The 14,585-nt window shown below is 45.8% G+C and overlaps 1 protein-coding gene across 1 annotated transcript in view; it reads left to right on the forward strand.

Annotated features, from left to right (window-relative positions):
- The window catches only part of LOC141998582 (uncharacterized), a 48,887-nt gene that overhangs the window by 896 nt on the left and 33,406 nt on the right, over positions 1-14,585 (forward strand). Inside the window, 5 exon segments of the mRNA XM_074971453.1 lie at positions 1,855-1,943; positions 2,511-2,637; positions 6,563-6,661; positions 7,023-8,550; positions 8,552-8,946. Coding sequence (XP_074827554.1) covers positions 1,872-1,943; positions 2,511-2,637; positions 6,563-6,661; positions 7,023-8,550; positions 8,552-8,946 — 2,221 coding nt within the window. The 5' untranslated portion in view covers positions 1,855-1,871.

Raw genomic sequence — 14,585 nt, forward strand, 5'->3', positions numbered from 1 at the left:
GTTGCCCCCAGTTATCAGTTGACCCTCACCTGCCCATCCCCCACTGCTGCCCCCTTCCCTCACCCAGGAAGCTTTCCAGCTCCTCCTCCTCCTCTGCCCTCTTAAATCGCCGCCTCAAAGGGCTCCCTGCTGCCCCTGTGAATGGTGGCAGACGGGGAACCATCACTTTCTGTTTATGTATTGCAGAGTCATATAAAATCCAGTCAAACAGTCCCCCTTTTCCAACTAGTTATTTCATAGCAATATAAAATTCTCTCTGATCTTTTTTCTCATGTTATCAATTACTTACTTTGTGACACGTATTCTTTGCAGATCTCAAAGATTGTTATGAAATACCCTAAACATTTGCCCCACTTTTTCTCTAGTTGTCTATTTCTAATTGAATATGCCCTGAGATTTTCCCTCTCTCCCTGAATTATAAAATACTAAGAAAATCTCAGATTTACACCTTTTCTCAGATTCTTCAACATGGAAATAAAATGTTTGCAATTGTTGCCCTTTTCCTCTGTATTCATTTTTCAAATATTGATGTGAAATACACTTGGATTTTACCTCCTATCAACAACTGATATAAAATCCCTCTGATTTTCCACTTTCCTCTCTCTAATTTGCAAAATGGGAGGAGGGGGGTCCCAGGCAAAGGGCATGGCAGAGGCTCTGGGGGCTGCTACTAAATTTGTGCCCCGAGTCCTTCTCCTAGATGTGGGGGGTGAGGGTGGTGGGAAGGGGGTTAGCACTGCCACACAATGACCTCTTCCACAGCATTCTGGACTCATCCTTTGTGAAATCTGGTTTCATTGAGACCATTGTTAATCCAGACTCACTGTATGGAAAGACAAGGAGTGACTCCAGATGAACAGTGGGGCAAATGAGATTAGCAATTCTCCCTGTAAGGAGGTGCTCTCATTAGCTGCTCTCCCCAGAGAGCTAAAGGAGGGAAGGCTGCTCAAAAGCTCTGTCCCTCTCTCCTAAGGATTTTGGGGTTCAGCTTCCTGGGTCAGACGCTGCAGCCTCCATTGTGATCCGGGAGACCAGGTTTAGCAGCCGCTGCTACCCTAGCGGGGCTTCTGTGCTGGGAAGTGACCTTAATTAAAGCTTCTTCTCTGCCCGGCCCAGGTACTGACTTTCTCCAGCTGGTACTAGCCCCTTGGAGTAGACCTGGGCTCTGTTAATACAAAATCTGAGCCACAAAGTTCATGTAACTGAAAGACCTCAGGGAAAGTGCTGGGGACTGGCAAGAAAGTGACTCTGCACAAACAGCGCCTCCTCATTTCTCCTTCCATTAGCAGTTGCCGGGAGAAAATCCAGCGGTGGGATTCCAAGGAACCCAGGAATGGGACTTTCCCAGCCAGAGAGGCAGGGACGGGGAAGGAGAGACTGAAAGGGGCAGTGGTAGAAATGAGTGGGAAGAGAGATTTCCAGCTCTACTCCACCCAGACACATGTGTTGCAGCATCCCTGGGCAGAATCACTTTCCAGTGAACGAGAAAAGCATCAGACAGAGGAAAAGCCAGATCCTGACTCCATATTCCCCCTGCACGGTTGTGGTTCCCGTGGGGTCAGTCTCTGAGGGAATCCCCCAGAGTGACTCCTTTGGTTCTGCTCTTTTCTAGCATTGTGTTGAGAGACTTTGTTACGGGGTGGGGGGAGGGAGAAGGGAGGTTAAAAATGTCTCTGTGGGCTTAGCCTGGCAGGAGGGGCCAGGTCTACACTGAAATAAAGAGCTCAAGCATTTTTCCAGCACGGCAGAATCTAGGATGTCTGTCTGCAGGGAAAGGGCCCTGGGGGAATTCTGATGTGAAATTAACTAAAGCCTGTTCTGAAACCCCCACAATTACGCTTCTCACCCTCCCAGGCTGCAGAACGACGTCCATGCTTCACTCCAGCTCCTCCCATCCTCCCATGGGACAGGGAAGAGTAATGGCTGCAGTGGAGCCAGCTCAGGTACGGATTATTGGGGAGTTTTGGTGGGTTCCTTCTGGAGGGAGAGGGACAGCAAATACACCAGAGACGGGAAGGTTTGCGCAATCTGGTTTGGAGGATGGTCCGGGGCAGGAAATCCACAAGGTGGAGAAAGGGAGGAAGACACGGGGTGGCAAACCTGCTGGGAGTTATTTAATAAGTGGCCTAGATTCTGGGACCAGACCCATGAAGTTGGGAGATGGAAATGCTCTAATTTGTTGAAGAGAAAATAACCCACCTACATGGGGCTAGGAAAACTAACCAGACTCATAGTGTGGGAGCCTGACCCGACTAAGCAGCGGGTGCCGTGAGATATGACGGGGGCTCCATTTCCTGTATCAGTCTGTGGCTAGTAGGTATGTGATGGATCTGGTGGGAGAGAGGAGGGGCTCTCTCTTCGTCCCCTCACCCTGGTGGTTCCAGGATGCTCTGAGCGAGGTGGGGGTGGGACTCTGACTGTGATCCACCCAGAGCTTCCATTTGATTGGCTCCTCTCCCACACAAATAGTAGGGCAGCAGGTACTGAGTGTTGGACTTTTGCTCTCTCAGGGTCCGGTGACCTTCGAGGAGGTGGCTGTGTATTTCACCAGGGAAGAGTGGGCTCTGCTGCACCCTGCTCAGAGAGCTCTCTACAGAGATGTCATGCAGGAGAACTATAAGAATGTGACCTGGCAGGGTAAGGATTCCCATCCCCTCAGTTCTTGGAAGGGGAAATGAAGAGATACGGTTCACGCCACCCCACAATGGCATCTCTGCTCTGTCCTGTTTCAGTATCACCTCAAAATGCTAGTAACACACACACATACACACGACCAGAGACCTTCCCCTGCTGAAGAACACTTTGGGAACAGAGCACAGGAGCAGTATCGCACAGTGTGAGATATGTCTTTTTGCTCAAGTAAAACTGGGGCTTAGGTCCAGCATAACCAACAGAAGTTTCCTACCCCCGGCCTTCTCTGAAACCCTGAGCCTCCTCCACCCGAACCAGAATGTGCTTGGGGTGTAACAAGCAGGCTGCTGGAGTCAGAGCTGCTGGTCCAGGGCTACTTATCACACAGACACCCAGTGCGTCCTTGAATGCTGGCTGGGGGTATCCAGACAGGGGAGCTCTAACAGCAGAACATTGAATCTCACCCAGGATTACAGATGACACAAGTCCTCCCTGGTCTGGATTGCACTGTAGCGTGTGAAAATGGCTTATGTTGGTAGTGAAACTTCCTGAGACATGGAGAGTCTTGCTTCTCCATCTGCACGTGTGATAGCCACCACCTCTCTTCTCTGCAGGCTCCTTGGATTTTTGATTACCTCATTGTCACATGACCCCGATTCTTATCTTTCACATTCTGCTTTTCTAGACTAATTAGCATCGGTTGCTCCTGAATTATAGCTTCTAATTTCCCAGTGTTCTCCACACCCAGGGATTTTCCTACTCCCTCCCGTTACACTGGGCTCACTAGATTCCCTAGTACATAAGAGCGGCCACGCTGGGTCAGACCAAAGGTCCATGTAGCCCAGTGTCCTGTCTTTCGAGAGTGGCCATGATTTTATAGACCTCTCTCATATCCCCCTTTTGTCTCTTCTAAGCTGAAAAGGCCCAGTCTTTTTCATCTCTCCTCATACGGAAGTTCTTCCATACTCCTAATCATATTTTTTCCCTTTTCTGAACCTCTTCCGATTCCAGTCTTTCTTTTTTGAGATGTGGAACCACATTTGCATGCAATATTCAAGATGTGGGCGTACCATGGATTTATAGAGAAGCAATATGATATTTTCTGTCTTCTTATCGATCCCTTTCTTAATGATTCCCAACATTCTGTTTGCTTTTTGACTGCCTCTGCACCTTGAGTGAACGTTTTCAGAGAACTCTCCACAAGGACTCCAAGATCCCGCTCTTGAGTGGAAACAGCTAATTTAGACCCTATCATTTTATATGTATAGTTGGGATAATGTTTTCCAATGGGCTACAATACATGCTATCCTGACATCTAGTACTGCTGAGCTCCTGCATTCAGTAATATCCCTACCCTTCCTGTTCCCTTTCTCCACTGAACCCCACCAGCCCACGCTTACTGTTCCCGGCTTCCCCAGGACTGACTCATTGTCTCTGGACTTTTCTGTCAGCAAGAAGCAATGCCAGGGAGACTTGCCCTCTGTCTGGAGTCTTCTATTTCTGGAACATGGATTTACTTTCTCTGTGTTTTCGGAGACTCTTTGAAATTGAGTGTCTGTGACGTTAACCACAGTACAACCTGGACTGTTGAACAGCTGTTTCTCCTCAGTTCCCCAACCTGCGGTGCCTTTTACACTGCTTTACTGTGAGAACAGCCACTCCTGGGCGGTTAACACACAGTCTCCAGCATGTAACTCGCTCCCAGCTTCACAGTATTGACTGCTGCTAGTCAGCGACGCTCAAATTACAGTACACCACAGGAGAACCTCAGAAAATTCTCTGCTCCCAGACTTTCCCCCAGAAATGTGCATCTTGCATTGTCCAGCACACTGCTGAACAATGCAAACTCATACAAAGTCTGTGATTTCATCAGTGGAAAATGACATGCACCAGCCTCGTTATTCCAGATGGAGTTTCCAACCCACTTTAATCCAAACACACTGGTTACATAAAACAATAAAACCAAATTCTTAACTACTGAAAAAAAAAAGATTTTAAGTGACTACAGGTAATGAGGCCTAAAAGTCATAATTGTTTAGAAAAGAAATGCAAGATAAAACAGAAACTAACATCTAACTTAACAAGCTAAAACGGATTCAAAGCAAATGTTTCTCTCACCATATGTTGAGACAGGCTGGTGGCTGTCCTTTCAGCCAGGACTCCCCTAACCTGCCCCTGCCGCCCAAGTTCACTTCTTCAGGAGTTGTCATGAACAGTAGGGAGGGGAGAGAGAGAGAGTCTCAAGCATTTTTCTCACTTCTTTTTATACTTCAGTCCTTTGTACTAGAAACAACTTCAGTTCTCAGCTGAGTGATGGTGACAGGCTGTCTGTTGTCGATATGAGCTTCAAGTGGTCCCTTTGAAGGAATGTAAATGTCTTCTTCACACCTTCCCACTGCCGGAGAATGGCTATTTGACCAGCTGTTTGCCTTGCTGCCTCTGAGTGAACTGGTCTGTGGGTGTTCTGCAAAATTATAACTTTTCAGTAATATCATACAGGAAAATCTCATAACTTTACTTACAGTGTTGCTCCACATTTTAACAGGAGGATAATATTCAGTAGATTATGTGATTTCAAATGATATCTCACAAGCCATACTATGTCCCAAATTGATCATAATTTTCCAGAAGAGTGAACATAGGGGTACAGACTGACCCAATGTCTCTCTGTGTGTGTTCCCAGTAGGTATGTGGGCATTTGGCATCTTAAAGGACCTGGGGAGCTGGTCCTGGGAATTCACTGGTTTAATAAGTGTGACACTATGTGGAATTGTGAGACTCTTTATATTATTATTATTTTATTAATACCAATATGATAAAATTGCAATGAATCCTGCTAGATGTGCCATGTAAGCTGTCAGGGAAAATGTTATGATTTTCCAAGTATGATGATTTTGTTTCTGTTTGTATCACCTTTCTATTGTGAGATATAGAGATGTAGGGTATATTTGTATTTCCAGACTTGTGTAGTGTTTCTGGGTGACACCCCCAGACATGTTGGCATCAGCACTGCCTAGCCTGTTCGATGGCCCGTCCAGGGTCATCAGCTGTACAATGAGCCCATGGAAAGGACCAAGGGGATACACCTATTGAGTCAGCAAGACATGCAGGGGTCCGCCTGTGTACTGAGAACTCCAAGGCTTTTCCATGCCATGTACTGTGAAACTTGTGTTTGGGGCACAGGAAGTATAAGCCACATGGCAAAAGGCATATAAAGGGTAGCTGCATCATCTCCTTTTAGTCTTCAATCCCTCTTCCTACCTCTGGAGCAACTTCTCTACAAACTGAAGCCTTGAACAAAGGACTGAATGACCCATCCAAGCTGTGGCTGTGTTCCAGATGGACTTTCAAGCCACTAACTCACCAGTACTGCTAAGAACCTTATATACAGATTTCGGAATGTACGTGACTGCTTTCCCATTTCACTTCTTTCTGTCTTTCTTTTGTTTAAACCTTTAGTTTAGATGCCAAAGGATTGGCTGGCAGCATGGTATTTTGGGTAAGATCCAAATCTATCGTGACCTGGTACTGATGCTAACCCTTTGGGATCAGAAGAACATTTTGTTTGTGAGCAGAGTTTTTAAATAACCTCTGACTACAGTGGACCTAGGTGCTGACTGGGAGTCAGAGAACTGGAATGCAATAAAGAGGGCTGTGTGATTGCTTTTTTCAGCTTCTCGGTAACCAGTGTGGGTGATGAGAAGCAGTTTGTGACTGGTCGGTGAGTTTAACTTCAGTGTTAACCACCAGTTCGGGGAGCATATGCTATCCCTTTTTCAGCCTGCCCTGACCTTGGCCTTTTCAGTGAGGGACTGCCCCAGGCACACCAGGTCACACTAAGCACTGAAGTTCAATTAATAGAATGTTTGTTTTTTCATGACAAAGTCTTGTGACATCAACTGAAGTCCTTTGTTTTCTTTCATCGGAGCAGGGATTCCAGTTTCCAAACCTGATGTGATCTCCCAGCTGGAACAAGGGGAAGAGCCATGGGTCCCAGAGGAAAGAGAGATCCTCAGAGCTCCCTGCACAGGTGAGGAAACATTAAACCAACTCAGAATCTATAAGTGCCTGAAGGAAACCTCTGGGATACCCTACAAAGTCTTGGGAGGTCTCTCAGTTCATTATTGTCTCTAGCAGGGGTCGTATCCTCAGGGTAAGTATAGCTCATGGCTTCCTATAGATCCTAGCAGACACCAGGCACAAGTTTCCTCCCTTCCCCCTGTGAATTTGGATGGGATGTGAAGGTTGAATTGATCCCCCTCCTCTCTCCTATTTGGTGGAAGAGTTTGGGGAGGTTCAGTACCTTATTTTTATTTGACCCCTCTCCAGCACTTGTTTTCGTTTGGTCTTCCCCTTTCCATCCCTGTTTGAGGTTTCTATCTCTATCATAGCAGGTGATGCAATTCTTTGTGAGAAAGAGGAGCAGAATTCTCAGCAGGAAAATGTTGAACAAGTGGATAAACACAGAGAATTATCGCAAAGATGGAAAAGAAGCGTGTCCAGGAGTCATAAGCAGGGAAAATCCTTTGCGATTCATCACAGACCAGAAAGAGAGCAGGGAAACCAGCCATTGGAGAAAATGGGTAAATTTATTTCTTGTCGGGGAACTCAGCAGGGCCTCAAGGAAACCACAACCCAGCAGGAAATCCTCAGGAGAAGGAGGAAAAATACATGCAGTGAGTGTGGGAAAAGCTTCACTCAAAGATCAGCCCTTTCTAATCATCAGAGAATCCACACAGGGGAGAGGCCCGACGAATGCAGTGAGTCTGGGAAAAGCTTCACTTGCAGCTCAGCCCTTTCTAATCAACAGAGAACCTACACCGGGGAGAGGACTAATGAATGCAGTGAGTGTAGGAAAAGCTTCAGTAGCAGCTCAGCCCTTTCTACTCATCAGAGAATCCACACAGGGGAGAGGCCCTATGAATGCCGTGAGTGTGGGAAAAGCTTCACTCAAAAATCAGTCCTTTCAAATCATCAGAGAATCCACATAGGTGAGAGACCCTACGAATGCAGTGAGTGTGGAAAATGCTTCACCAGGAGCTCAGACCGTTCTGTACATCAGAGAATCCACACAGGGGAGAGGCCCTATGAATGCCATGAGTGTGGGAAAAGCTTCACTAGGAGCTCAGACCTTTCTACTCATCAGAGAATCCACACAGGGAAAAGGCCCTACAAATGCAGTGAGTGTGAGAAAACCTTCATTTGGAGCTCAGCCCTTTCTAATCATCAGAGAATCCACACAGGGGAGAGGCCCTACAAATGCAGTGAGTGTGGGAAAAGCTTCATTCAAAGACCAGGCCTTTCTAAACATCAGAGAATCCACACAGGGGAGAGGCCCTATGAATGCAGTGAGTGTGGGAAAAGATTCATTGAAAGATCAGGCCTTTTTCAGCATCAGAGAATCCACACAGGGGAGAGGCCCTACGAATGCAGTGAGTGTGGGAAAAGCTTCACTCAAAGATCAGCCCTTTCTAATCATCAGAGAATCCACACAGGGGAAAGGCCCTACGAATGCAGTGAGTGTGGGAAAAGCTTCATTCAAAGATCAGCCCTTTTTCAGCATCAGAAAATCCACACCGGGGACAGGCCCTACGAATGCAGTGAGTGTGGGAAAAGCTTCATTCAAAGATCAACCCTTTTTCAGCATCAGAGAATCCACACAGGGGAGAGGCCCTATGAATGCAGTGAATGTGGAAAAACCTTCATTCAAACATCAGGCCTTTTTCACCATCAGAGAATCCACACCAGGGAGAGGCCCTATGAATACACTGAGTGTGGGAAAAACTTCATTCAAAGATCAAGCCTTTTTCAGCATCAGAGAATCCACACAGGGGAGAGGCCCTACGAATGCAGTGAATGTGGGAAAAGCCTCACTAGCAGCTCAGCCCTTTCTAATCATCAGAGAATACACAAGGGAGAGGCCCTATGAATGCAGTGAGTGTGGGAAAAGCTTCATTCAAAGATCACACCTTTTTCACCATCAGAGAATCCACAGAGGGGAGAGGCCCTATGAATGCAGTGAGTGTGGGAAAACGTTCATTAGGAGCTCAGCCCTTTCTAAACATCAGAAAATCCACCCAGGGGATAGGCCCTATAAATGCAGTGAGTGTGGGAAAAGCTTCACTCAAAAATCAGTTCTTTCTAATCGTCAGAGAATCCACACAGGGGAGAGGCCCTACAAATGCAGTGAGTGTGGGAAAAGCTTCAGTAGAAGATCAGCCCTTTCTAATCATCAGAGAATCCACACAGGGGAGAGGCCCTACAAATGTAGTAAGTGTGGGAAAAGCTTCACTCAAAGATCACAGCTTTTCCAGCATCAGAGAATCCACACACGGGAGAGGCTCTGCCATAAATATAAAGGGAAAGGTAAACACCTTTAAAATGCCTCCCTGCCGGAGGAAAAGCCCTTTCACCAGAAAAGAGTTAAGAAGCTAGGATAACCTCGCTGGCACATGACCAAAATGACCAATGAGGAGAGAAGATACTTTCAGAGCTGCATGGGGGGAGAAACAAAGGCTCTGTCTGTGTGATGCTTTTGCCGGGAACAGAAAAGGAATGGAGTCTTAGAACTTAGTAAGTAATCTAGCTAGATGTGCGTTAGATTCTGTTTTGTTGAAAAGGCTGATAAAATAAGCTGTGCTGAATGGAATGTAGATTCCTGTTTTTGTGTCTTTTTGTAACTTAAGGTGTTGCCTAGAGGGATTCTCTGTGTTTTGAACCTGATTACCCTGTAAGGTATTTACCATCCTGATTTTACAGAGGTGATTCTTTTACTTTTTTCCTTCAATTAAAATTCTTCTTTTAAGACCCTGCTTGCTTTTTTCATTGTTCTTAAGATCCAAGGGTTTGGATCTGTGTTCACTTATGCAAATTGCTGAGGATTTTTATCAAGCCTTCCCCAGGAAAGTGGATGTAGGGTTTGGGGAGGATTTTTTGGGGAAAGACGTTTCCAAGCGGGCTCTTTCCCTGTTATATATTTATTAGACGCTGGGTGGTGGCAGCAATAAAGTCCAAGGGCAAAAGGTAAACTAGTTTGTACCTTGGGGAAGTTTTAACCTAAGCTGGTAAAAATAAGCTTTGGGGGTTTTCATGCAGGTCCCCACATCTGTACCGTAGAGTTCACAGTGGGGAAGGAACCTTGACAGGCCCTAGGAATGCCGTGAGTGTGGGAAAAGCTTGACTCAAAGATCAGAACTTTCTAATCATCAGAGAATCCACACAGGGGAAAGGCCCTACAAATGCAGTGAGTGTGGGAAAACCTTCTCTAGCAGCTCAGCCCTTTCTAGTCATCAGAGAATTCACACAAAGGAGAGGCCCTACGAATGCAGTGAGTGTGGGAATACCTTTTCTTGGCACTCAGCCCATGTTAGCCATCAGAGAATCCGCAAGGGAGATCAACACCATAAAACATCTAGGGCTATCAGTACTTTTTTTCTTTAATACTTTTCCTGATTCCTACATAGTAACTTGGAATGCTGTTTGAACTGTTTGCTGCACCGTTATCCCTCTGCTTATCCAGATGAGTGCCCCATTTTTGCCTTTTGCAGTTCGCCCTCTTGAGGTGGACCTATTTGTCCTTTTTATTGTCCCATGAGTAATTTGAGTGTGCGCTTCCTATCAGGAACCAGGGAGCATCACATTTATACCATTCCTCCTACTGGAAAGTTATTGTTAGTCACCAGTGATACAGATTGTATCATTGCCAGTTGTTCTCATGTTGCTGAAGAGCAGTTATATTGGGAACTTTTCAAATGATATGTAAATGAAGAGAAGCAGGGGCTGGAAAAAAAAAGTGTCATTTCGGACCCACCCCCCCCATTATTCAGATCCTAGTATACTGAAAATGTTGAAAATAACATAACTGACTCTTGAGACAGCGCTGGGTGAAGTATGTTTGAATGGATCAGAGGAGAATGTGCTGGGAGAATCTCTTGTCCTGATTCTGAATAATCAGTCGTCACCTGCTCTGGAATTTCACTTGACACTTTCACTGTCATGTATTCTCTCTCTGTGATGTGGGTTTCTATCTGTCCTGAGGGCTGTTTGCTCACCCAATTGGATGTTAGTTCAGTTTGATATGATGGAGCTCAGATCTATTGGAGAATTTCAGACAAATGACCGTTTGCTAAAGTGGTCATTCCTCACTTCAGCTTTGCTTTTTCCCCATCCCTCCATGATGACATGGAGAAAGTTCAAGTGCATTTCTGTCAACATGAGAGAACTCTCCAATTTACTGGACACGCTAACAAAGAAACAGCAGTGATTTTAAAATCTCCACTCGGAAATAGTAAACAACAGCAGAACCTCATCTAACTGAAGGAAGTACATATGATCACAGTGTAGTTGAATTGTTGAAGTCAATATTGTCTCAGATGATCTGGGGAGAAAATTCCATCGTAAGTGATTTTGAACTAGGCAAAATGCCCATGTATTTGGTTCCCAAATCATGTGTAACCCAGGCCCTACAAAAGATCTCTCCTAGTTAACCCTATGTGATGAGGAATCCTGCCCTTCGTGACACAGATGGTGAGGAAATAGAAGTGGGTTTTTTGTTGAATTTATCCTTTGTATGTGTTAAAATGTGTATAAAATCAGTGTGGGCAATCTAATAGCTGCAGAAAAATAGCTATTTTTGAATAGAATCTCCAGCTCTGGTAACTTACGGAGATTCTGATCCTGCCCTGTATCCAGGCCCTTGCCTGAAACTGTGCCACCAAATTAAAGAAAAGCTGGGCATGTCTTGGGGAGCCATTCCTCACTAACACTGTTGATATTTTGAGTGGTTTAGTAAAGGATTTGGAAAGAACAGGGGTGAAAAGAGTACACACTCAGTTCTTGGTTTCTACTCCAGTAAAGGAAGCTATGGTGACCAGGAAAATTGTTTGTACAACCCCACTTACTAGTTTAGTGTCACTGATAACCATTCCAAAGGATACCAGGGTTAGATTGAGAACTATCATCCTTCACCATTTTGATCCAAAGAGAGAGTGCTTCATAGGATGTCCCTTCTCCGTGGATCACACCCTCGCTACCCAATTGGGTAACAAGGACTTTGAGGCGGTGGAGATGATGATAACCAATGAGGCAATGAATGTGTCGGGCTCCAGTTTCAGACTTCAGGACACACACATGTTGAGTCCTGAGTCTGTGGTTTTGTGCCTGACGCTATGACTGCACCATGGAGCTGATGCTGGCGCAGCTGCAGCACTGCTGTTACAGATGCTCTAAGCCAATGGGAGAGCTCTCTCCTCTTGACTTTATTAGCCCAGCCCCGCAAGCGGCGGCGACTGTCTTGGCAGGAGAAACTCTCCTGTTGATGTAGCGCTATCTGCACGGGGGGCTGGGGCTTCGTAACTACGTTGCTCAGCGGTGTGGACTTTTCACACCCCTGAGCAATATAGTTCGACTCATAGACTTTAAGGTCAGAAGGGACCGTTATGATCATGTAGTCTGACCTCCTGCACAACGCAGGCCGCAGAATCTCACCCACCCATTCCTGTAATAAACCTCTTACCTATTTCTGAGCTGTTGAAGTCCTCAAATCGTGGTTTAAAGACTTCAAGGTACGGAGAATCCTCCAGCAAGTTATACCGATAAATGTCTTTAGTGTAGACCAGACAGTTTTCTTTTGTGTTTTATGCATTTGCATCACTTCTCCTCTACCTCCTCCTACTTTGAAAGATTAAAAGGTGAGAAAAGAGGTATTTTTCCTCATGATGCAAACCTTCCCACAAAGGAGACCTCTTCCACCAACACACATGGCAGAAGATCCTGAGATATATGAACTCCCAGAAGTGGTTGGGACCTACTTTGGGACAAACCACAACTTGAGCCAAGGTTCAGTTGTTGGCAATGAGTTTTCTTTTAATCCCAACATATGACAAGAATTTGTAATCTTTGAATATGTTATTGTTACCAATGAAAATGAAATTATAGGTGACATTATTGGTTAAAGAGTAAGAGACTAATTGTGTGATAATCTGAATGATTTTGGAATACTGAAAGTCGTCTTGTTTTTTTTTTAGTTGTACAGGAAGTGATGGCTAGTCTTGAAAAGTTAATTTGATTTAATTTACCCCCTGTAGTGTAAGAAGTTCTGGTAGAAAACCTTGCTCCAAAGGTTGGGCTGGGAGAATGTGTGTGAGAGAGAGCGTATAAGAGAATATTGGCCTAATATATTTTTTAATTTTTTGTATTTCAAATAGAACTTATTTTGCTTAGCCTCAAAATCAGTTTCTATTAAAAGGAAAACTACTCGAGACAAGTTGTGTAACTTTTTGCCCACTTACACTGTAAGGGTCACTGGCTTCCCCACTTCTCTAATTTGCAACAGAGAGGCATGACATCTGTCATAGGATGTGTCCAGGAGGTCGGAAAACCGCCATTGTCAACCATCAATATGAAGGAAAAGGCTGAACTCCATTGCCTTTCATATCAAAAAGCCATCTAAAGCTGGTCTACGCTGAAAAGCTATGTTGACATAGCCCCATCTCTCAGGGGTGTGAAAAATCCACTCCACTGAGAGAAGTAGTTAATGTGACCTGAGCCCCAGTGTAGACAGTGTTAGGTTGTCAGAAGAATACTTCCAGTGTTTGAAGTGTAGACATAGCCTTAGACAGATTGATCCCCTATGGGAAGCAAGTCATGACATCAATTCCAATTTTGACCCATCTCCCTGTATGTGAGAAAGCTGCTTGTATGGAGGGCTGAGCCACCTGTCTGATCGCCTGGTCCCTCAACTGTAGCGACAGCTCCTAGTACCCATCAATCCAAAAACTGAGAGAAATGGAGAGTTCCAACCATTGTCATTTTCGTATTTTATTGTTCCTTTCTCTATTTTTTGTGCTGGCCTTTCTGTTCTATCAGAGTGGGACGGTATAGCTCAGTGCATGCGTGACAAAAGCTCATTGGTGCCAATTGGCAAAGGAGTCACTGTTATTTACAAGCAAGTCCTGTCTCAGACCTGACAAACTCACCACACCGAATACACTGATTTTATGACATTTATCCAGGAAGCATAGCAGTGAGATCTCTACTGAAAGCTTGTAAATCATTGTCAGGGGATCTTCTGCTGTGGGTCGCTCTCCATCTCTCCGGTTCAAGATGCTCCAGTTTGGTTAAATCATTGGAACTGGGAATTTGAACCCTGATCTCACAGGTGGGTGCCCTGACCACCAGCCTGCAGCATCACTCTCCCGGGTGCAATTAATGTTTAATGATTTATGCAAAGTGGAACAGCACCAGCAGGGGCAATTGAGACTGCCCCACCCAGGGCACCCAACTGGGATGTAGGAGACCTGGGTGCCCCTCGCTGCTCCTATCAGATAGAGATGGGATTTGAAGTCAGGTCTTCCACTTGCTGACTCAGTGCTCAAACTACTGAGCTTGGGCATAGAACAAGGGTTCCACCTCTGGTGGAGTTAGGTGAGCAGGGCTGACCAGGCTTAGGTGCCCAACTGACGGCAACCAACAGGAGGCACCTAAGTCCCTTTGTGGCAGAAGGCTTGGGCCACCCCTGTCCTTAGCTGTTCCGACTGGCTGACTCCGGCAGCTCTCCATCCAGCACACTGGCTTTTGTGGATCCAGCCCCTCATAAGAAAGACACCCAGAGCTCCCCCAGAAAAGCCCTAAGGGTGACGGTCTCTGAGCTCTCTTCACCCACTCCTGCAACCCAGTTCCTCACTGAGACACTAACCGGCACAAAGCAATGGTCAGTAGCAGCCTTGGTGCCCAGGGATGCGGTCTCAGAGCTGGGATGGCCAAAGCCCAGCACAGGGTGTGACCAGTGTGAAATGAACTATTTCAGGACAAAGAGAAAACACGCCCCTGTAGCAGTCAGCAAATCATGTTGTAGGTCCCAGAAGCCAAACAAGAGGTTGGTGTGGGGGGGGTTGGGTTAATCGGATATGGGGCCTTTCCCGTCTCGGGAGTGTTGACTCCAGTTCACCCTCAGG

This window comes from Natator depressus, chromosome 14, assembly GCF_965152275.1.
Source record: "Natator depressus isolate rNatDep1 chromosome 14, rNatDep2.hap1, whole genome shotgun sequence".
NCBI lineage: Eukaryota > Metazoa > Chordata > Testudines > Cheloniidae > Natator > Natator depressus.